The sequence below is a fragment of the Peromyscus californicus genome, unplaced genomic scaffold (genome assembly GCF_007827085.1).
Source record: "Peromyscus californicus insignis strain IS unplaced genomic scaffold, ASM782708v3 Scaffold_8__1_contigs__length_139910024, whole genome shotgun sequence".
Classification (NCBI taxonomy): domain Eukaryota; kingdom Metazoa; phylum Chordata; class Mammalia; order Rodentia; family Cricetidae; genus Peromyscus; species Peromyscus californicus.
The window spans coordinates 9,438,027-9,459,152 of NW_026294606.1; the positions used below are offsets into that span (position 1 = coordinate 9,438,027).

Sequence of the window (21,126 nt, forward strand, 5' to 3'; positions counted from 1 at the left end):
GAAAGAAGCTTTGATTCTGCCCAAAAGCACGTCTCCCACTTCTCCAAGCAGGCTGTTCAGCCCCCCGCATCTTGTTGCTTTTCTTTCTTGTCAGCTATTCCTTGATGAGAAAACAGTTGCTTCGAATTCCAGATGAATCCATTTCTAAGACACTTTTTATACAGGGTGCCTCTACGCTCCTGCTCAGGTGTACATGTAGTTCCAATCATCTCTACACCTCCCTCCTCCCCACTCAGCCGCACACCTGCACATCGGGAGGAGCTCAGAGATGTCCTCTGCAGAGCTCAGTGATCTCATGTTTGACAGGAGGAAAGGGGACAGAGCCAGGCAGGAAATGCCAACACAGGAAAGAAGCGCATGAGAGGCCAAGGAGCATCTGCAGTTCCTGGGAAAGGAGTAGGGGCCCTCCTGAAATCTGGACCTCAGTGGCTGGAGAACCCTGGATGAAGGCTGCTCCTGGCTACCCATAGGAGCCCAGTGGCCCCCACCCAAGAGCATTTGCAGGAGACTGGCATACTGTACTGGCCAGAGGCCACTGTTGACTGGGGAGAGACAGGGCTGGCTGTGAAGGGCGGGCTTCTGGAGCCAGCAGCAAGGTCACCTTCACCCATGGATGCATCCATCCCCAGTGCCCAGGGCCAATGTCCACTTCTAGGTGTACAAGCCAGCGAGGCCCTATCCTCAGGCTCAAGCGGTGTGTGAGAACACCTGTCCTCCCAAGGAAGCCAGGCCAAGCTCTGTCTGTCCTTGGCAGTGCCCCATAGCACGAGGGGCTTGCCCACATTGCCTGGGGTTTCTGAGCACCTCCACGAGATGCGGTGGCCCTTGGAAGTCCCAAAGAGTTGGTGACTCCCAGCCATGTCATGCAACGGCCGGAGAGGCCCACACACTGCTGTCCCCTCGCACCCTTGATCTGCCTTTGGCCTGCTGCACGGGTTAGCGTCTCTCCTCACTGTAGCATGAATCTTAGAGAGTCTTATTAATAAAATCAAACCTGAGGCCAGTTGTTGGGGTGAAGCTGGAAGATCAGAGAGACAGAACAAGCCACAGCTAACCTCACCTGGCCAACTTCTCAGCTGGTCTTGTTTCCTCAGACTGGAAGCCTCTGTGTCCTCATATCCAAATGGCTCTCAACTGAACTGTGCTGCTAGAAGCCTGAAAGCTTAACCAGCCAAATGCTTAACCAACCAAATGCTTCTAGTTTCTGGTCCTCACGCCTTATATACCTTTCTGCTTTCTACCATCACTCCCTGGGATTAAAGGCTGGCTTTCTGGGATTAAAGGCGTGAGTCACCATGCTTGGCTGTTTCCAATGTGGCCTTGAACTCACAGAGATTCAGAGGGATTTCTATCTCTGGAATGCTAGGATTAAAGGTGTGAGTGCCACCATTTTTCTAGCTTCTGAATCTAGTGGCTGTTCTGTTCTCTGACCCCAGATAAATTTATTAGGGTACACAATATTTTGGGGAACACAATACCACCACACCTCACCACTGGTGCAGGGTAGGCCCAGCCTGCCGGCAGCTCTGGCCTGAAACACTGAGGCTGCTCCCCAGGGAGCCCTGATAACAAGCACACAGCTCCACAGAGACCCGGGAGGGAGACAGACACCGGCAAATTGAATTGTAATCAGAGACTCCATCTCCCAGCACTTTGGGACAGCTTCTCTCAGAGGCTGGGGTGGGATGGGCTCACAGGGACATGGGCAGAGGAGGGCAAGACTGACGGGGAAAGTACTTACCTAGTCCACCTGGTCTGTCCCTAGCAAACTCTGTGCCACTGCTGCGGTTCTGACACCAGGTTCTCTGACTCCCCTTTTCCACCCCTCTTGGCATTTTTCTTCCCCTTAGGGTCCACAGAGGAGAAGACTCAATAGAAAGATCTTTAAATGAATGGCCCCTCCCTGGCCCTGGGGAATACATTAGGGCTGAAGTGATGGCCGAAACGGGACAGTAATCCAGGGAAGACAGGGAGACGAATCAGGCAGGCTGGATCACTAATGCCATCCATGCATCACAGCAGGGCCTGGGAGCAGAGAGCCACTTCTCAGCCACAGACAGGACCGGGACAGGAGAGGGGAGGGGACCCTGTCCAGCTCCTTTGTTCTCTGCATGCCTGATGCCTCGGAATTATTTCGTTTCTTCACCTGCTCACTGGTGTGTGGCCTGTTTCCGCCCTTGAGCATCAGCTCCATGAGGGCACACATGCAGCATCACTGGACGTCCCAGAGCCCAGAGCAGACAAGAGCATTTGACAACCACTTGTTGAAAACATGAGGTGATGTATGAAAGAACGGATGGGCAGGCGAGTAAAGTGGTAAGCGAAATCATCCAGGGCAAGCCCACAGCCTGGACCCCAACCTGTCCTGGAGAGGAAGCCAGCCTGCACCCCAGATTGTCCTGGAGGAGAGGCCAGCTTGGAGGATGCCTGGAGACCCCCCCGGTCCCACACAACAGCCTAAACTTTCTCTCCAGTTGTCCCCTTTACTCCAGTGCTGTCCCCTGGCCTTAGCCAGGACCTCTGTTCCGGATGCCAGACCAACCACTGCCAGGAGACTTAAAAAGGTGAGTCTTCAGAGAGGTCAGCCTGACCCAGGCCCTTGGTGCCCCTCTCCCCCGGCGTGAGCAAACGGTGCTGTCCACTCTGGTTGATGCCTCTTCTCCCTGTCTTCCACCAGCCGTTCACTGGGATCTTTCTAAAGAACAAATCTGATTACAATGTTTTCCTGACTTCAAGTCTTCAACAGCTCCCATCCTCTCTGGAAAGGACGAAACTCCTTGATATGGAGGTAACGGACAGGTACAATGTGGGCCCTACAGAGCTTCACAGCCTCAGAGTACCATGGCATAAGAATGGATGGCCACTGTACTCATTCGACAGGTGAGGAAAGCTGAAGTATAATTAAGCAGTTAAGTGGTAAACTCCAGGTTAAACAGTAATAATAAAAACTGTGATTAGAGCCAGGCAGTGGTGGCGCACGCCTTTAATCCCAGTACTCAGGAGGCAGAGGCAGGTGGATCTCTGTGAGTTCGAGGCCAGCCTGGTCTACAGAGTGAGTTCCAGGACAGCCAGGGCTTCACAGAGAAACCCTGTCTTGAAAAACAAACAAAAAAATTGTGATTAGAGCAAAAAATGGAGTCAAGTATGCCCACATAGCTTCTCAGGAGGCTGAGGCAGGAGGGTCACTTGAGCCCCAGAGTTCAAGGCCATCCTACCAACATAACAAGACATCGTCCCCAAAATTAAAAACAAAATCAAAGTGGACAGGCATAGATTCCCTTCGTGACACTGTCCTGAGCAAGTCACAATAGTAACCTAGTTCATCTTCACCAGCTTGTAGACAACAGGCTGTTAGCCTGACCTTTGAACTCTCTGTACTTCAGTCTCCACACCTGAAAGATGGGGCTCACACTCACAGCCCTCTTCAAAGGTCCACTGTGAGGCTTCAGAGAAGAAATGTGTGACCATGCTCAGGGCAAAAGAGTCTCAGCTGGGTCATAACACAGCGGCAGTAGCCTCTCGGGAAGATGGCGTGTCCAGTGAGGGGCTGAAGACCTCAGCCAGGAAGCAGTTGCCATTGCCCAGGATCTGGGAGGAACAAGTGGGGAGGGGAAGCAGGGTGGCCTAAAAGGATTTCCAGGAAGGACCAGTTCTGGGCAGTTCAGAAGGAATCCAACAGGGAACTAGGACACCAGCCAGGTGTGGCGGAGGGATGTGCATGACCCAGAGCCAGGACACCAGCCAGGTGTGGTGGAGGGGTGTGCATGTCACAGAGCCAGGACACCAGCCAGGTGTGGTGGAGGGGTGTGCATGACCCAGAGCCAGGACACCAGCCAGGTGTGGTGGAAGGGTGTGCATGTTACGGCATAGGTGAGGAGCAGGCCTGCATAGGGACCAGTCCGTACCCACACCAGCACTTCTTCCATTCAGTGGCAAGAGGTGCCAACCCAATAGTCACCCCTTACAGGGCTGCTGGACCCTGTGTACTTGCTGGCTGGCTGCAGGCTTTCCTGGGAGGAGAAGGCAAGTGTCCTTACTATGTTAGAGAGACAGGTGGTGGGCAAAGGGGTGCCTGGCACAAGGACGGGGACAGGGGGGTTTAGGGATTCCACACCAGTTGACTGAAGTTGCCAGCTGCAGCCACATAAATCGTGCCCTGGCCCGGGCTGGCGTCCATTAACATGAAAGATTCCATCGCACTTTACAGCCTCCCTGTCTTGTACGGCGACAGCAGGTAATTAAAACAATAATTGTTTTCTGATGTTGCTTCTGCTGAACGATAAAAGCTTCCAGTTATTTTCCTTTCACTGGGGGGGGGGTGTCAGTATTGAGGGAGGGTCTGACCCAGGGAGTGGGGGCAGGGCCACAGGAGTTTGGGAGGTAAAGTTTGCAGAGCATTCTGTATGGCTGTCACAGAAAGGCCTGAAGGAAAGAGCCTGGTTCTGGCTCAACACACCATACACACATGCACACACACACACTCACACACATGCATATATGCACACACACACTACACACACATACATATATATACACGCACACACCATACACACACATATATATATACACACACACCATACACACACATATATATGCATACACACATGCACACACACACACTCACACACATGCATATATACACACACACACTACACACATATACATATATATACACACACACACCATACACACACATATATATATACACACACACCATACACACACATACATATATGCATACACACACACACACACACACACACACACACACACACACACACACCCCTCTCTGGAGAGAGCCACACAGCTTGGAAGCCCCAGGAAAAAGAGGGAAAGACCATGATCAAGAAGGCTCTCAACAATGGACCCGAGGAGACCGTCTGCCCAAAGCACAGGGGAATGCTTCACAGTGACTCTTGGACACCCAGAGAGGGAGGCACAGGCCTTGGAGTGCAGGTGATGGGGAAGAGAGAAGGCTGAGGGCCTGGAGAGCCAGTCCATTAACACATCTGCTTCCCGCCGATCCATCCATCATCCGCCCACAGGATCAGTGAGCATAAGAAACACAGTCCCTGCCCTCAAGAAACTTAAGCTGTAGTGGAGGGAGGCCTAAAGAAGAGACGTAAACAATTCAACAAAGAAGGGCCACCCCACTGCTGATAGAAGAAATAAGGCAGAGAGAGCATGGCGGGATCCTGGGAACGCTGGGCGTCTAGGGAAGGCCTCTTTGCGGTGACACCGAGTGAGGTGGATGGACATGGAGAACCCAGGAGAAGATGGAGGTTGAAGCTTCTGGGCCCCCGGAATGGATCTGGGGCTGCATCCTCAGACTCCACCATCTCCACTCCGTCACCTACCTGCCTGCCTTTCCACACTCGGACCCATGCCCACCCAGGAAGCTTTGGAAGTAGAGGTGGAGCAATGACTGCTTATACAGGCAACATGAATGACATCATACTTGGGGGTTCCCTCACCTTGGCCCCCCACTGCCCAGGGGGCCTACAACATGTCCCCCCAATGCCCTAATGCTTAAGACAAACACTTCTTAATCACTAAAGAATGAAATGATTTCACGTGAAAATGTTAATGTATTCAAGATCACAACCATGTACTGTGTCTGACAAATTAGCACCAGCCCGAAGCATTGTTGGTAGCTACATTTATCCTGGTGATGAGACACATACAAATGCGTGTGTGAACGTGTGTGTGTGTGTGTGTGTGTGTGTGTGTGTGTGTGTGTGCACACGCGTGCGCACACATGAACTCATGAAAGCACGCATGAACGCACAGATGAGTGGGAGAGCAGAGGACAGCACTTGGCTGGGGAGTGCAGAGGAGGACCAGAAGTCCGACAGCTCACTGTAACCCCATGGTCAGTTACAGGGCCACAGAGTCTCAGCTGACCCGCTGCCCTCCTATGCCCACCTGGACCATGGAGCCCACACCAGGCAGGGCTGGCTGGCCTTGCACGCAGGCCACCCACAGACTTGGGGACCAACAAGAAAGTGCACCGTGAGATGAGAAAACAATTTTACAAGAATTCAGTGTTTCAGAGATACGCACCAGGACGTCAAGAAACGGGAGCCCATTCGCTGCCGGTGGAAACAGAAGCGGTGCGGGTGCCAGGGAAACAGGCTGTTGCTCCTGAGACGGCTCATTGCAAGAGCCACAGCAGCGCCACTCTAGGGGTGTGCCCAAAGGAACGGAGAGCGGGCATTTAAGCAAATATCAGTGCAGAAATGCTCAAAGTAGCATGGCTTACGATGGCCAGAGGTGGGAGCAGGTAATAGGTGGATTTAAACAGGCACTTCAGCCTTTGGGGCCAGAGATCAGGAAGCTGGCTGCTTACTTTAGACCTCTGGATGATTTTCTTTCAACCCCAGTGTATAGAAAAGTGAAGCTGTGACCTCAGAACAGGGAAGTAATGAAAAGCACAAAAGAATGGACTAAGTTCACGGAGCCGTGAGGGAGAAGGGGCTTCCCTCACTGGGGACATGTCCATGCGCTCCTCAGCACGATGTCTCTCGGGATACAGATGCTCAGGGTCTTCTCTCCCTTCCCCCGACTCTCCAGTCAGTGTGTTTCCTTCTCTTGTGACTGAGTGCTGACCTCTGCCACCCTACTCTCCCCTTGCCCCTGGCAGCTGCATTACCCAGCATTCTCTGGGGAAAATATTCCAATAACAGCTATCTCTGCAGAGTCCTCCTGGCCTGGTGGGGAGTGCTCTGTCCCCAGTGCCCTCTGGCGGGCCTTCTCCTTAGCCTTCCTGCCTATCTTGTTTTCTGGTTTCCCTTTTGCAGGAATTCCCAAGTGAATTTTATTAAGGCAAGAAGGCATAGGTGCTGCAGGCTACCTAGAATTTAGGATTTTGTTTTTTGGGTTTGTGTGTGTGTGTGTGTGTGTGTGTGTGTGTGTGTGTGTGTGTGTGTGTTTCCTTCTCTCTCCTGTGCCTAAAGTGTTCTGTGTAACCTACATTACATTTGGTACAAATCACTCGCCAGTCTGTGGTACCAGAAAACAAAAAACTTGTTTCTTTACATGCAGCAGGGCCAGCGAGCTGTTTCCACGAGCAGACATTTGCCATGGGAGCCTGAGTAGCACACAGGACTATTAGCTGTCAGGAGGGATGAAGACCCCGCAGTGGGGCAGGTGGCCTCTATGTCATGTCCCAGAGGCCACAGGTGGCCCGGTTCCATTTGCAGGACATACTCACAGTGGGCAGACCCAGAGGGACTTAAAGCAGGGTACTGTTTGTTGGGCCTGGGCACATGGAGGAACATGAGTGGGTGGCAAATGGGGTCTTGTTGGAATGATGAAAATCCATTTGATAGAGGTGACAGACACACACACACCAAGTGTCATCTGACCGTGTACTTTAAAATAAATAATTTTTATGTGAACTTCACCTTGATTAACACGCACGCACACACACACACACACACACACACACACACACACACACACACAGAGGCACATACACACGTGCACGTACACACACGTACACATGCACACATGCACGCACACACATCCAACTTCGCTAGGCCTCTGTAGCTATTTTACATGTTGGTATTTGATATGAGGAGACTGGGAGACAGCAGGCATCCAGACCTTTGCTTGGCAGTCTGGAAGCTCCAAGGGGCTCAAGTGGCCTGCCTGACCTTCTCCCTGCACCCAGTCCTGCCCCACCATAGCCCTGCCTGAGGCCTCAGGATCAGCTCCTGGATGGCAGAGGCCCGAGACTTTCTTTCCATTGCATAACCAAAGCAGAGGAGTGTCTGGCCCTGGGCTCAAGCTGTGACACAAAGCAGACCAGAGAACCAGGCCTTCTGATGTTCTCAAATCGGTTAACAAGATCAGATGTGGCCCAGAGGAACTTTCAGTCACTCTGATTCTCCACTGTGCCTTTCCAGAAGTAACGGTGGCTTCGAGTAGCAGTGAATACAGACGAAGCCATTAAGCGTTCTCTTCATCTGCACGGTTTCATGTTCAAACCAGAACACACCTTCTGCTGTACCCCCAGCTGCCTTCCTCCTGACAGTCCCTTCTCAGCTCAGATGCTGCTCCACAGAGCGGCCTTTTGTGATCACCCAGCCTCATCTGTGACCCTGACTCTAGAAGGCCACTCCCATTCAGTGCACCTGTGGTCACTGGCCCCTCTGCCCGCCTTCCTAAGCAACAACAAAAATACACAGTCCTCATTACTTATCTGTTTGCTTGTTTGGGATCACCTCCGACCTTCACGTGGGTTCTGTCAGGGAGGGGAGCAGCTGCCCACTATGCTATTGTAGTGCCTGGCACACAGTAGGTGCTTAATACACACTTACTTAAGGTGAAGGCATGTCCATCTTGCCTAGCCCCGTCCCTCAGTCTGTCCATTCTGTCTTCCAAAGAGCTGAGGCTGGGCCCTGGCTCTGAATGGTGGTCATGTGACACATTAGTCAAGTCATTTCTCTGAGCCTACCTCAGAAAGAGGTAGTGTGTGCAAGCACGTGTAAACCCTCAGGTAGTGTGTGCAAGCACGTGTAAACCCTCAGGTAGTGTGTGCAAGCACATGTAAACCCTCAGGTAGTGTGTGCAAGCACGTGTAAACCCTCAGGCAGTGTGTGCAAGCACGTGTAGACCCTCAGGCAGTGTGTGCAAGCACGTGTAAACCCTCAGGTAGTGTGTGCAAGCACATGTAAACCCTCAGGTAGTGTGTGCAAGCACGTGTAAACCCTCAGGCAGTGTGTGCAAGCACGTGTAGACCCTCAGGCAGTGTGTGCAAGCACGTGTAAACCCTCAGGCAGTGTGTGCAAGCACGTGTAAACCCTCAGGCAGTGTGTGCAAGCACGTGTAAACCCTCAGCAACCATGCCGCTCCCTCCCCTCCCCTGCTCAAGTTTGTTCCCTGAAGCCCTCAGTGGCTTCCATGCCGTCTAGCTCTAATATTCTTCCCCTTTCTCTAAGTTGCCAGTGGCCTCTAACCTTGGTATGCTTCTGAGCACAGGCTCCAAGCAATGGCTCCTGGCTTTGGCATGGCACACCCTCCCAGCCTCAGTTGTCTGTGGCCTTCCCTCATGACCGCCCCAACCCCTTCTCAGTTCCCACTGATGGCTCTTTGACTTCCTGGAGGCTTTCTCAGCAGCAGCCATTTCCCCCAGGGGCCCCCTTAGAAAGGGACCCAGGCTCACAGCGTCACAACCTCTTTCTTACAACAGGTCTCACACCTGTGCTTCATGTCCCGATTGCACCTCAAAGCTGGTCTGGGGATATGACCTCAACCTGAGCACTAGCTTTTGGAGCAGGAAGGGTAGGGAGGTACAGGAAGGGACTTGCATGTGGCCTGTGTACTGAGGCTGAGTGCTGTGCACAGAATGGACAAGCAGCCTCAGTGTGACCAACCAGAGGGAGTGGGCAGGACATATGGGTGCAGATGTGTGTGCATGTGTACAGGGCAGGGGTCAGACAGGGCAGGGGTCAGATAGGGCAGGGGCTAGACAGGGCAGGGGACAGCCTAGGCAAATTAAGGACACGGGTTTGTGGGGTTGCATGAAGCCAGAAGTGAATGGGAGAGGGGGTGTACAAGACATTAGCAATAAAGGCACACAGTGGCAAATGGTACATGGCACGAGGAATGATGCCTACTAAAGTGACAGCCAAGTTCTAGCCCACCCAAGACGATGAGCTCACTGTGCCTGGCTCAGATCTTTTAAAAAAGATTTCTTTTTATTAAAGCGTGTGTGTGTGTGTGTGTGTGTGTGTGTGCGTGCGCGCGCGCATACTGCCCTCAGAGGCCAGAAATGTAGGCTCCTCCTAGATCTGGAGTTACAGGCGGTTGTGAGCTGCCAGATGTACTGGGAACTGAACCAGAGTCCTCTGCAAGAGCAGTACACACTCTTAACTGCTGAGCCATTTCTCCAGGCCCCAGTTTAGATATTTTGATGTATCAAGAAAAGCCTGTGGCTGGGCGATGGTGGCCCACACACAGCACTCAGGAGGTAAAGGCAGGCAAATCTTTGTGAGTTTGAGGCCAGCCTGGTCTAGAGAGTGAGTTCCAAGACAGTCAGGGCTATACAAGGAAACCTTGTCTCGAAAAACAGAAACAAAAACAAACAAACAAACAAACAAAAGCCTGTGGTCTGATTTTCATGTGGAATCTCTTTTTCAGAATGCAATAGCTGCTGCTTGAGCTGAACGCCCTCACACAGGTTCTGGCCACCTCTGGGTGGAAACTCTACCTTCTTCCTGGATCGGGGGGCTGGGAACCAAGACCCAACATATCATCCAGCATAGGCCTAGAGCAAGAAGTTCCTTGATCAAAAGGTTCAGATGTTGCTGGATCAGCTCAAAGGACTGAGAAAGCTCTTGGGACCAATCTCTGGGCCCTTGGAACCTCCAATACAATCTCCTCCCTCTCCCCACTCTCCTATGCCATGGCCTCGCTCCACTCATCACGTAGGATCTTTCCACACAGGAAGAAATAGTCCTGGCCCTCCATCTCAGCCTGCTAATCTCTCCATTTCCAAATGAGGATAGCCATTAGATCCTGATTGACCGACCCTAGGCTGTGGTCATGCTGACCAATGCTATGTCTGGAGAAAGGATGTTAAGAGATCTAAACAATGGGAACAGAGGAATCCAAACCCTGGAAGTTGGGACATCATTCTAACAAGCCCAGTTCCCTAAGGGAAGAACCTTCTCGAGTAAACCCAGCTTAGCTCCAAGCTCTTTACCAGAGTCTTAGGCCACCTGCCACCCTCCCTTAGTCTCCTGCTGAGTCGTCTGCAAACATTTCCACTGCCACAGCCACCTCTCCCTTTGCTTGTTAGGAAGGCCTTGCTCCGCGTGTCTCCTCCCAGCGGGTCCTGACAGCTACTCAGTATAGAGCAGGCCACTGTCCCCTAGGACACAAGCCGCAGCCTGGTGGGGTGGGGTGGGGTTGGGCTACCATAATGGATCCAGAACTCTTAAGGTTTCTCCCCTAGCCCGGTCCCCATCTATTTTCTGTTTCTGACATCACTTCCCCAGGCTCGGAGCTCTGAATCATGTTTGCCTCCTCCCCCTCTCTGCCCCCCACATGCACCATCCAGATACAGCATCCTCATCCGCAGTGTCTCCCACATCTATCTCTCTTACTCCAGGCTTGCTGCTTGCTCACTGCGAAGGGAGGCTCCGTCATTTCTTGCCTGGATGACCGCGGCAGCCTCCCGGCTGGTCTCCTTGCCTCCAGCCTCTCTCTGCTGCCATCCATCCTCTCCGCACCGCCAGATTAATCTTCCTTAAACACTGCTCACTGCCTGTCACTCCCCAGCTCAAAGACACAGCCAGCCCTATTGCTCGCCGGCCCCCCACGGGTACCGTCTGCTCCAGCAGGCCGCTCACATACAGGCCATCTCATGGCCTGTCCCTCTCTGCCTCCTCCTACGACTCTCTGGCCACCACAAGCTGAGAGCTTGGCTTATGTCACTCTCTGAAGCCCCAGGACATCAAGTGGTTTGTTCTTTCCCAGCTTCCCTTGGCTCTCAAATGTGACTGTGATGCTGCCGCCTCTCGTCTTTGCAATCCTGGGGACCAGACCCGGCTTCTAGGCTGTCACATGTCATACCTGGCCAAGTCACTCTGCATGACTCAACCTTCACCTCAGCAGCTTTCCTTCCCAAGCCTCCTCATAAATGCTTGTCACCCCAAAATAAGCATCTTTCCAAGATGCCAGGCATTGACACATTCTGCCTGTTTTGTCAAGCAAGACCCCCCCACTCGCTGCCACACACACATATAATCCAAGAGACAGAGGCTAAAGGGCATGGATGTGTGCAGTCACAGACAGTCCAGTCAGTAGCTCAGACCCACCAAACATTTGCTGTGGGCTGGCAAGGCTGCATGTTCTCAGAGAAGCGCTCTCCCAATGCTGGCAACCCTATTCATAGGAGTCTTTCCGCCTGTATCTTCCAGGTGAGGAGGTTGAGGCGCAGGGGGCTTATATAATTGATCAGACTCAAGCAGGGTGAGGCGCTGAACCCAAACCAGCAACCCCTGACTGCCTTTCAACCCTTACCCAACAGGAGAGACTGCTAGGAGAGGCCCCAGGCCAGCAGCAGTCAAAGGCCCTGCAAGGAAAGTCTGGAGACGCCTCCTCAGCTTATCGGTCACTTCAAAGGGCTGGGTTCAGCCTGGTATGCAGTTATGATGCACTGAGACCAGCGCATCCAGGCTCAAGAGAGCCGACTGCTGTAACTCCAGACTTCTATAAGCCAGTTGATACCATTCCAGCATTTGAAACAGGCTGTGGCAGAAACATTTACATCCGGAAAACTGTCTGTCAGCCTCTCCGAGAACCTGTTGTTCAGCCCTGACCCAAGTACCATTGCTGGGGAAAGGGTGCTGACCCCTCTTAGAAGCTGGTCTGAGTCTGAAGGGAAGGGATCTCCAGAAGTCCAGGTGAACTGGATCCCAAAGGACTAAAGGGAGGTTTCTAGAAAAGTGCCGGTCAAAGGCAAGAGACCCAAGTAGGCTCAGCTTGTGAACAACAAACCCAGCATGAGAAGATGGCCAAAGGCAAAGCCACAGAGGAGGGCTTTGTGGCCATTTCACAGAGATGCGTGGGTGCAAGTCTGGCTGAGGCCCGGCCACAGGGGATGTTAAAGGCTTTGGGGAGGTGGGGGCTTGGAAGAAGAGGACCATGAAAGGAGGGTCTGCAGACCCGTGGGGTCACTGCGAAGCCCTGGCATCGGGAAGTGCTAATCTACCCTTAGGTTTGCTCCTTGGTATGGTTAGCAGGGTTATGAAATAAATGGACAAAGTGGATGGCTGTTTCTACCCGTGCCTCCTGGCTAAGAAGCTTCAAGGAGTGGCAAGCCATCTGGATGGCAGGACTACGGTTCTGTGGCTTCAGCCCAAGTATTCTGCATCATCAAAACCTCTGACTAATTAGTGGCTCACACATGAGCAGAGCATTTGAGTTAGACCAGTAAAGAAGACTGGAGTATCTGAGGGAAGAGATAATCTATTTTCCCCCTACCTGGGCCTATGAGGATACTGTAGTCTTGGGAGTCCCTGGCACCCACGTGGGGACTGTGAAGAGAGAAGTTATTAGGGAATGACACCAATGCCCCAAGAACTGAGATGAAGGATGGGTCTTGATCCACACTGTTCTCTTTGAATCCAGCCATGCTTGAGACCAGGGTTACCCCTGGCTTTGTAGTTACATTTGCCATTAAACTCCCTATTTTTGCTTAAATGAGAGTTGACTTTTTCAATATCTGCAACAGATGCACTTAGTGTCCCACTGTGCTTAGTGCCGAGGGATTGCCAGGTGAGCACCTGGGATGAGACACACTGGGGCACACTGGGGAGGTAGGTGCTCCTAACTACACTGGATGAGACTTCACTGAGTAGGCTGGAGATGCGCCCTGAAGAGGGGCACATGCGGCAGGCAGGTGCCCTGTCTTCACCAAAACAGGGAAGCATAGCCCCAGAAGAAATAGACCACAAACACCTGAAGGAACTTACCAGAAAGGATTCTACCTCACTATAATAAAATAATTTTGAACAAGTTCCTTTGGTTTGATGCTCCCGGGCATAGGTGAGAACCTCCTCCCTAATTATAATCAGCTCTGTGACCTGGCCAGCCAAGTGTGGGAAACAAGGACTCAGGTGGGGTCCGGTGGTAAGATGTGAACTAAAAGGTGGGAAGGACCACACAGACCACGGCTTCCTGCTTCCTTCCATCAGGCCAGGGAACATCCAGAGAGGCCAATGAGATGGGACACAGGACAAGGACTGGAATGTGGTCATAGTCGCCACTGTTCACATGTGCCCTCCCATAGATGGGGCTGACTTCACCTGCCTCATGGACTGGCAAGGTTTTGATGAGACCTCCAGGCAGAGCCTAAGACTTACCACCATCAGGGTGCCAATTAAAATAAAAAACCGTGCTAACAGGCTACAGCAGCCCTCCCCTTCCCATCCAGAGTTCTCTCTCAGTAGGAAAAAAAAAGCGTTTAGGAAGCCTGTGTACTTGCTTATAATACCAGCACTCAGGAGGCAGAGGCAGGAGGATCTCTGTAAGTTGCAGGCCAGCCTGGTCTACAGAGCGAGTTACAGGACAGACAGAGATACATAATATATAGAGCCTGTCTCAAATTGGGGAAAAAAAAAAAAAAAAAGCTTTAGGGCGTCAAAGATCTAGATTGGGCCTCCAGCCTGCCCAGGGTGGCGGGTTTTGGAGCAAGCGAGTGCTGCCTCATATGCAAAATGGGGATGGCCTCCACCAGACAGTTGTGGGGCATCTTCCTACCCCAGGTCTAGGACTACACCCCTCACCCCATGTCTAAGGGGTCGGGGCAGGGCAGGTAGGGGCGGGGCCGCAGCCCTAGTGGAGGCTGGACAGAGCTTCCCGGGCGGCAGCCAAGCGCTCAGCCAGGAACTTGTTAACAGACCCCGAACAAAGAGCCGCTAATCCTGCGGGCGGCCGCGGGCGGGCTGGCGGGCGGAGGGATCCCGCCCCTTCCCGGCTCGGCCCCAGCTCGCAGCGCATTAATTAGGCCGCGCGGGGCGGGGACCACAGCGCGGGCCTCCCTCCCGCGGGGACACCGCCCGGTGGGCCCGCCCCTCCCGCAGCAGCTAATTGCATCCGGACTCCGGGGTCTCACTGGCTCGGGCGATTGCGGGCCACCGCCGCCCACGTGTCCCGCAGCCTGGCTGGCTGGAGGAACCCCGCCCACCCAGCCACCTTGACAATTGCGTCGGGGCGGGAGGATGCGGGTCTGGAGGCTGTGGGTCGGGTCGCGCAGCGGGCACAATCACGAGAGACGGGAGAAGGAGCGGGAAGAAATGCAGACCTGAGAAAGACCTTCAATGCTTCGGCTTCGTCGGGCTCCGCCCCAACTAGGAGAGGGTGGAGTCTAATTCGGGGGCTGCTCCCCCTACGCGATCCCGGGAGGAGTTGCTAGCAAGGGGCAACAGAGTTCACTTTATAACCTGGCTTTAGGATCTGGTGGGATACTGGGTCAAGAGTTCCCTTCCCAAGGTCCCTGTAAAGTCCCTCAGGTATGTCAATATAAGCAGACTCCCTAGCCCCTCATTCCCCAATCAGCTACGTATTTGCCTGGAGCTCAAGGTGACCCTGAACCTTCCAGAGAGACACAATGGTGACATACAGACTGAGGAGGAACCCAGCTTTGGGTGATGGCTGGCCTCTGGTGCTCCCACCATGATCCAATTAAGAGGCAGGATTTTCAGTGTTCCCCCCCCCCACCAAAATGGGCCCTAAGACTTCCTTCCCCATTTTATGCTCTTTTGTAAGGTGCAGCTGCCACTCAGGGCTCCCCCAGAACCCACGGAGTCTCCCCAATCTTAAACAGGGCCAGACTGAGTCAGTCAGCAACCACACCTGGAGAGGGGAAACGGCTTCTATATGCTCGGCCCTCTACATCTAACTGGCAAAGAAAAACAAGCCAGACATATCCTGGAAAATGGATCTTCTCCTCAGGCTACCCCGGGCTAGTCACTCAGCAATATCCTCTTCTAGACAGCCCCACTCTCCCGCTTCCCACCCAAGAGAATGGAGCCTCCTGCCCTATACACCACAGTCAACTGCTCGCATGTATTAAGTGCCTATCCGGTGCCGGTACAATGCTCCTGTAAGATGAGTCCTTTATGGGTGAATTTACACACTGAAACTGAAGAGGTGCAGGGAAGAGTGGAATCCAGGGTGAGGATTAGGAGGCATGGCAGGTGCCAAGGGCATGGGATCTTGGGAGGCGCTCACAGGGGATGGCTGTGTACTTGGCTATGTAAATTTGTACCCTTAAGCAACTCCATGCCTCACCCTGGCCCTGGCTCAAACCCAGTCCCCAGAGCTTGCCAACTCCCCCATCTACCAACTCCCCATCTGCCTGAGATACGGGCTCTGGATTTAAAATCTTCCTATGGTCTCTGCCCTCAGTGTCTGGAAAAGGGGCAGGCCTTCATCATCCTGACCTCCGGGTTCCTGCTAATCACTAGAGGTGTTCACGAGCGACAGCAGGACCCGGCTTCTTGGTTTGGGGACTGGGACTCACAGTTTCAAGCTTTGCCTTACAGCCACCCTTGGCTCTCTCCCAGAAGCCACCTGGCTCCCAGGCAATACAGCCAGCCACTGCCAGGGCTGCTGGTGTCTTTGGCAGGTGTGAGCAATTCCTAAGAGAGGCTGCAACTGAATGCTGAGCTCACCCCAGGCTGCAGAGGCAGTTTCCCGGGGCATCAGCCTCTGCCTGGGGCTAGCCATCAAGTTCAATCCAGACAGTGTGAGTGATTTGTCCGACATCACACAACAATCAAATGGGCAGAGGCAGAACTAGAATTCACATCCACCCAGGGCTCTGTGGCCACATCCTGTAGGTAGAGATGGAATCAGCACATGGTCCCAGGACAAGATGAACCAAAAAAGTGATGGCCAGAATCCCCCAACAACACCCTTTGAGCATGAATTAACCCAAGTCCTTATAGCATGCAGAGCGGGCTGGATACAGAGTACAGTTGTTCAATAAAGTCTTTCTGTCCTGTCTGAGCCTGGGCCCTGCTGCAACTTAAGGTCCATCTCTGTCCCAAGTCCCTGTCTCCAGTGCCAGGGAAAATGGAGGCAGAAGACAATAAGCCATGAGCACCTGAGATGCTGAGGTCCACCCTGGATGCTGCGGCCCACTCATCAGTTCAGCCTCCACCCTATAGATGTGGAAACAGGCTGGGAAGTTATTTGCCCAATGACATGTGGCTTAAATTGTAAGACAGCTCTATTTGCCTCTAAAGTCCCTGTCCTGTCCTACCTGGGAGAAAGAGGCCCGAGCTTCCCTAAGAGAGAAGGACCCTCAGGGGGAGGAGGTGGGTAAGAGGGAGGAGGGGATTGGTCGGAATGATTACTGAGAGGCAACAGACATTGGGACCGGACAACACATGGGTGATGTACTTAGCAATCCAAATCTTGGCATCAACTCTATTTGCACACGAAAACACTAGTCTGAAGAAATCAATGTCAGGACAGGGACAGGGTGGGCTGGAAAGTACCCACTCAACAGACACCGGCACACTTTTGTGGGTGGCCCGCTAAAGTGCACTCACGTGTGCTGACTTGTTATCTACATATATGTGTGACCTGGGCATAGTGCCTGTCCCCATGGAGGGCCTGGCCTTACCAGTCTCCACTCTGATAGGGTGGGGGAGTTTGTGGTCAGGAATAGGATAGATTAAATTTCTCTCTTCCTCCCTGCTTGGCCTTCAAGCCCAGACTCCAGCCAAGAAAAGAAAGAAAAGCATTAAACACTTGGCTGCTGTGATTTGGAGCATGTCAGGGGCAGAGAGCAGGGTATACAGTGTCACAGGCAATGACAATGTTAGTCTTCCTCACTGGGGAGACTTTGGGGAGACCCCTCAAGTCAAGCCTGCATAGGTTGAGAGACTGGCGGCAATAAAGGGGCCCGGCCAGGATCAGGACAGAGCCAAGAAGCCAGGATGCCAAGCGGGGAGCATGCTGGCAAGGCCAGGTGGCACCACATTCTGCAAGTCTGGAAACAGCTAGTCTGGTGGTGCCAAGCCCACAGCAGGCAGAACCCAGCGATGTAGCTGACCTCTGGGTGCATGGACCAGGTGTTTTCTTCATTCTCTCACTCCAGCCCAGTCCAGGGCTCAGACTACCTGCAGGCCCTGGAGAGCCGTGGAGAGCCTTCTTCTCCTGGGCTTCCAGGGGCCTTAGGCTGCGAAGAGGACGGGAGGAGCAGGAGATGGCCACCATGGTGAGACAGGTGGGAAATAAAGGAGCTGGGGGATGGGAGCGAGCAAAGAAGGCTAGGGACACAGCAATGTCACAAGTAAGGCTGAGCGAGATGACTTGATGACAGATTAAATGTGAAGCGTGAAGGAGAAGGGAGAGCCAAGGGAGACAATAAGGTTCCCGCCCTCTCCAGGCTGTGGGTGAGGGACGACAGCAAAGGCAGGGCCCCTAGCGGGCGGGGACAGCGGGATCAGGTTGGCTTGGCATGAGAGGGCCTGGCATCTGTGTGCGCAGAACAGGTGCCTAGGTGGCAGCATTGGGGCCTTCACCTGAAAGGGCTGTGCACCCCAAGCTCATGGTACATAGCTGAAGCCTGCAAGCCTGAGAGTCATGGCGGCGCCGGGCAGGAAAGGGGATGTGACAAAGGCCAACGGTAGCTGCTCCTAGGCACCAGGCCTCTGGGTTGGCATGTTAGCACCTGGATCAATACTAATCCTGGCCTCCTGGAAGACAGCCTTTCCCAACACGGGCAAGGGGGGAGCAAGCAGGCCAGTGAAAGGTTCAGCCTCTCCTGCAGTACCTCGGGCAGCCTACCCCATGCCTCTCTTCCCTTGGAAGATGGGGTCACCCGAGATAGGAAGACCTGAAGGGTAAGGAGTTGTATGTACTGGCTGTGCGGACTGGTTTGTCAGGTGGGTGCCTGTGGGTGCAGGCACCGCCAGGGGTATGCCCAGGTGTGTTTGTGCTGAGGGATGGCTTTGTGTGAGTGGTGCTGTGTGATACTGGGTGACAAAGGATGGGCCTGGAGGGCAGGGTCTGTGGTGGCCTGGCAATGCTGCTCCCCACCAAGGCCCTTGAGCCTGCCTGGTTGACCATTTTTCTCTCAGCCACTCACAGACACATTTTTCACCAGCTGCTGTTGCCAAGGAACTGATAGGCGGGTGCGGGAGCTAGGGTCATGGCAGGGGCAGCCTGCCTGGGTATCTGTCCACACATGCCCAGAGCTAGTGGGGGACAGTGAGATGGGCCTCTTTGAGAAGGAGGGCCACTCCTACCCCATACCCTTCCGCAGTTCCTTCCACCGCTGAGAGTCGATGCCAGAGACAGACAGGCTCTGCTCCAGAGAGCCCTAACCCACTAGTGCCCACCTGTCAGCCCTGGGAAACCTCAGGCCAGGCCCCAACAGGTGCCCTGCCGACGGACGGTGCAGACCTCCCAACTCCATGGCTTCTTGAGGTGCAATCGTTCATTCCTGGTTTGGGTGCCCTAACCTACCAGTGCCAGTCACCCCTATCTTTGGTGCTCACTGGTGCAGTAGCACACAGCTGCCACATGTACGCAGCATATCAGTACACATCTGACCACACACACAACACCGCCCTGCCACACCAGCCCCCCGTTACCCAGGACACATGTCAGTCCACAGCCTTCACACGTGCTCACGAGGCAAAATGCAGCCTCTGACCACACAGCCCTCTCACACACATCCAACTCAGTAAACATTTCCCGGGCACCTATTCAGTGTCTGGCGGCACCTCCTCCGTGTGCAGAAGCGCTGACACCCCCAGCTCAGGACCATGGCCAGGAGTGCAACTCACACCGGTAAACAAACATGTACACATCCAATGTCAGCTCAACCTGAGGATCAGTCAGGATTAAGGGGGTGGGGGGACGCGTCGGGAAGGGCTTGCTAAAGTGAGGGTTTAGGGTGCAGTGACAGAGGTGCAGAGCAGGTGGGACAAGGGAGAGGGCTTGGGGGCGGGATGTGGCGGGCAGCGAGGCAGTGGTGGGGGAAGGATGCAGTGCCCAGAGACTCTTCAAGGAAGCAGCCATCGGCCTAAACCATCAGGTCCTTGACTGAGCTCTCATTCTGGATTGGCAGTTCAGAAATCCACACCCTTAGGATGAACTGTGGCCTTGCCAGCCTGGGGAGCACCTCCCCCAAGCAGGTTCAGGGGGCATCAAGCATGGAGATTTGCTTCCTTCCCATACACAGAAACTCGGCGCTGCCAAATCCTTGGGGACCAGAGATTAGGGGACCCCTCCACACACACACACCTCAGCCTAGGTGCAGGCAGGCGTCCGGGAGAGCAGACAAAGCCTTTCTCCAAGCCCCCTCACGCAAGGTGGGCTAAAAGGCTGGGTTATGAAGGGGCTCGTTAGGGTGGCCAACAGGACAAGTGGGGAGAAAGCAGGGCTGTGGAGTTTCTGAGAGGAGAAGCCCGCCAACCAACAGCCAACAGCAAACACCCCCCCCCTTTCTCCTCTCCCCCTCCCGCCTCCGCCCCCGAGCCAGGGCGCCACAGACCACCACAGGGACCCCAGTGCTTTGACTGCCGGCTGAAAGAGCTGGGGGCTGTTGGATGCCTCCACGCCTGAGCGTGTGCGTGTGCAAGCGTGTGTGGCGGGGACAGAGGAGGACACTGTGTTCTAGACGTGGGCAGAGGCCAGGTGCCAAGCTGGGAAATTGTGAGTGGCTGTTTGGGGCACTCCTACCTGGAAGAGCTATCCTAACAACCCCCCCCCCCCCACCACACACACCCCATTTTCTGGGCACTAGTACATGGTCCAAACCCGCGAATCTTTGAGTCCTTCAAGTCTTGTCTTTCCAGGGTTATTCTAACCCCCCGACCATTCTCTGGGGCCGTAAAACCAGCAAACTTCCCCCACCCGGAGGCGTGGGGCGTCTACACTCGCCAGCCCCGTGCGATGACAGCTGTTCCTGGACTTGGCAAAACCCAGGCTTCCGGGAGAGCGCACCGGGAAGCTGCGCAGCAGCGAGAGGCGGCCCCCGCGTCCTGCCCGGCAAAGTTTGGCCTCCGGGGGCTCCCAGCCGGATCGGCCGCGCGGGTCAGGGCCACCTCCTCCCCAGAGCTGAGCGTTCGCGCGCACGGTCCCCCGCAAGCCTCCCCAGAGCGCGCGCGGCGTGACTCACCCGAACCACGAAGCCAGGCGGCGAGGACTATGCCCAAGATCGCTGGCCACAGGCCGGGCCGGACGGCCATGGCCGCGGGCGGACGAGCGGGCTGGACTCGGGGCCCCGCGGGCGGGAGAGAGGCTGTCAGCGCCTCAGCCGAGAGCCCCACCTCGGGGCGCCCCCGGGGCCCATGCCAGAGGACGGCGTTGCCTCCGGGTGGCCGGCTGCGGGGCGCACGCGGCGCGTGGCTCCCCTGGGCACCCGGAGCGCAGCAATGCAGCCGGGGCGGAGCGCAGCGCCAGCCGCGCCGCGCACCGAGCCAGCCGCCGCGCGGAGCCCGCAGCCGGGGAGCGGGCCGGCGGGCGCCGCAAAATCCGGACTGGAGCGGCGGAGCGGGGCGGAGGCGGGGCGGGGCGGAGGAGGAGGGGCCGCGCGGCGCTGCGCGCGGGGGCCACCCCCGGCACAGGGGATCCCTTCGGGCAACG

General features: G+C 54.6%; 1 protein-coding gene across 4 annotated transcripts in view; it reads right to left on the reverse strand.

Annotated features, from left to right (window-relative positions):
* Unc5a (unc-5 netrin receptor A) overlaps positions 1 to 20,970 on the reverse strand; it is a 58,570-nt gene extending 37,600 nt beyond the window's left edge. For all 4 annotated transcript variants that reach the window (XM_052727783.1, XM_052727781.1, XM_052727782.1 and 1 more), the window contains exon 1: positions 20,660 to 20,970. In XM_052727783.1, coding sequence (XP_052583743.1) covers positions 20,660 to 20,729 — 70 coding nt within the window. In that variant the 5' untranslated portion in view covers positions 20,730 to 20,970. The remainder of the gene's footprint in view (positions 1 to 20,659) is intronic.
* Positions 20,971 to 21,126: the final 156 nt, after the last annotated feature.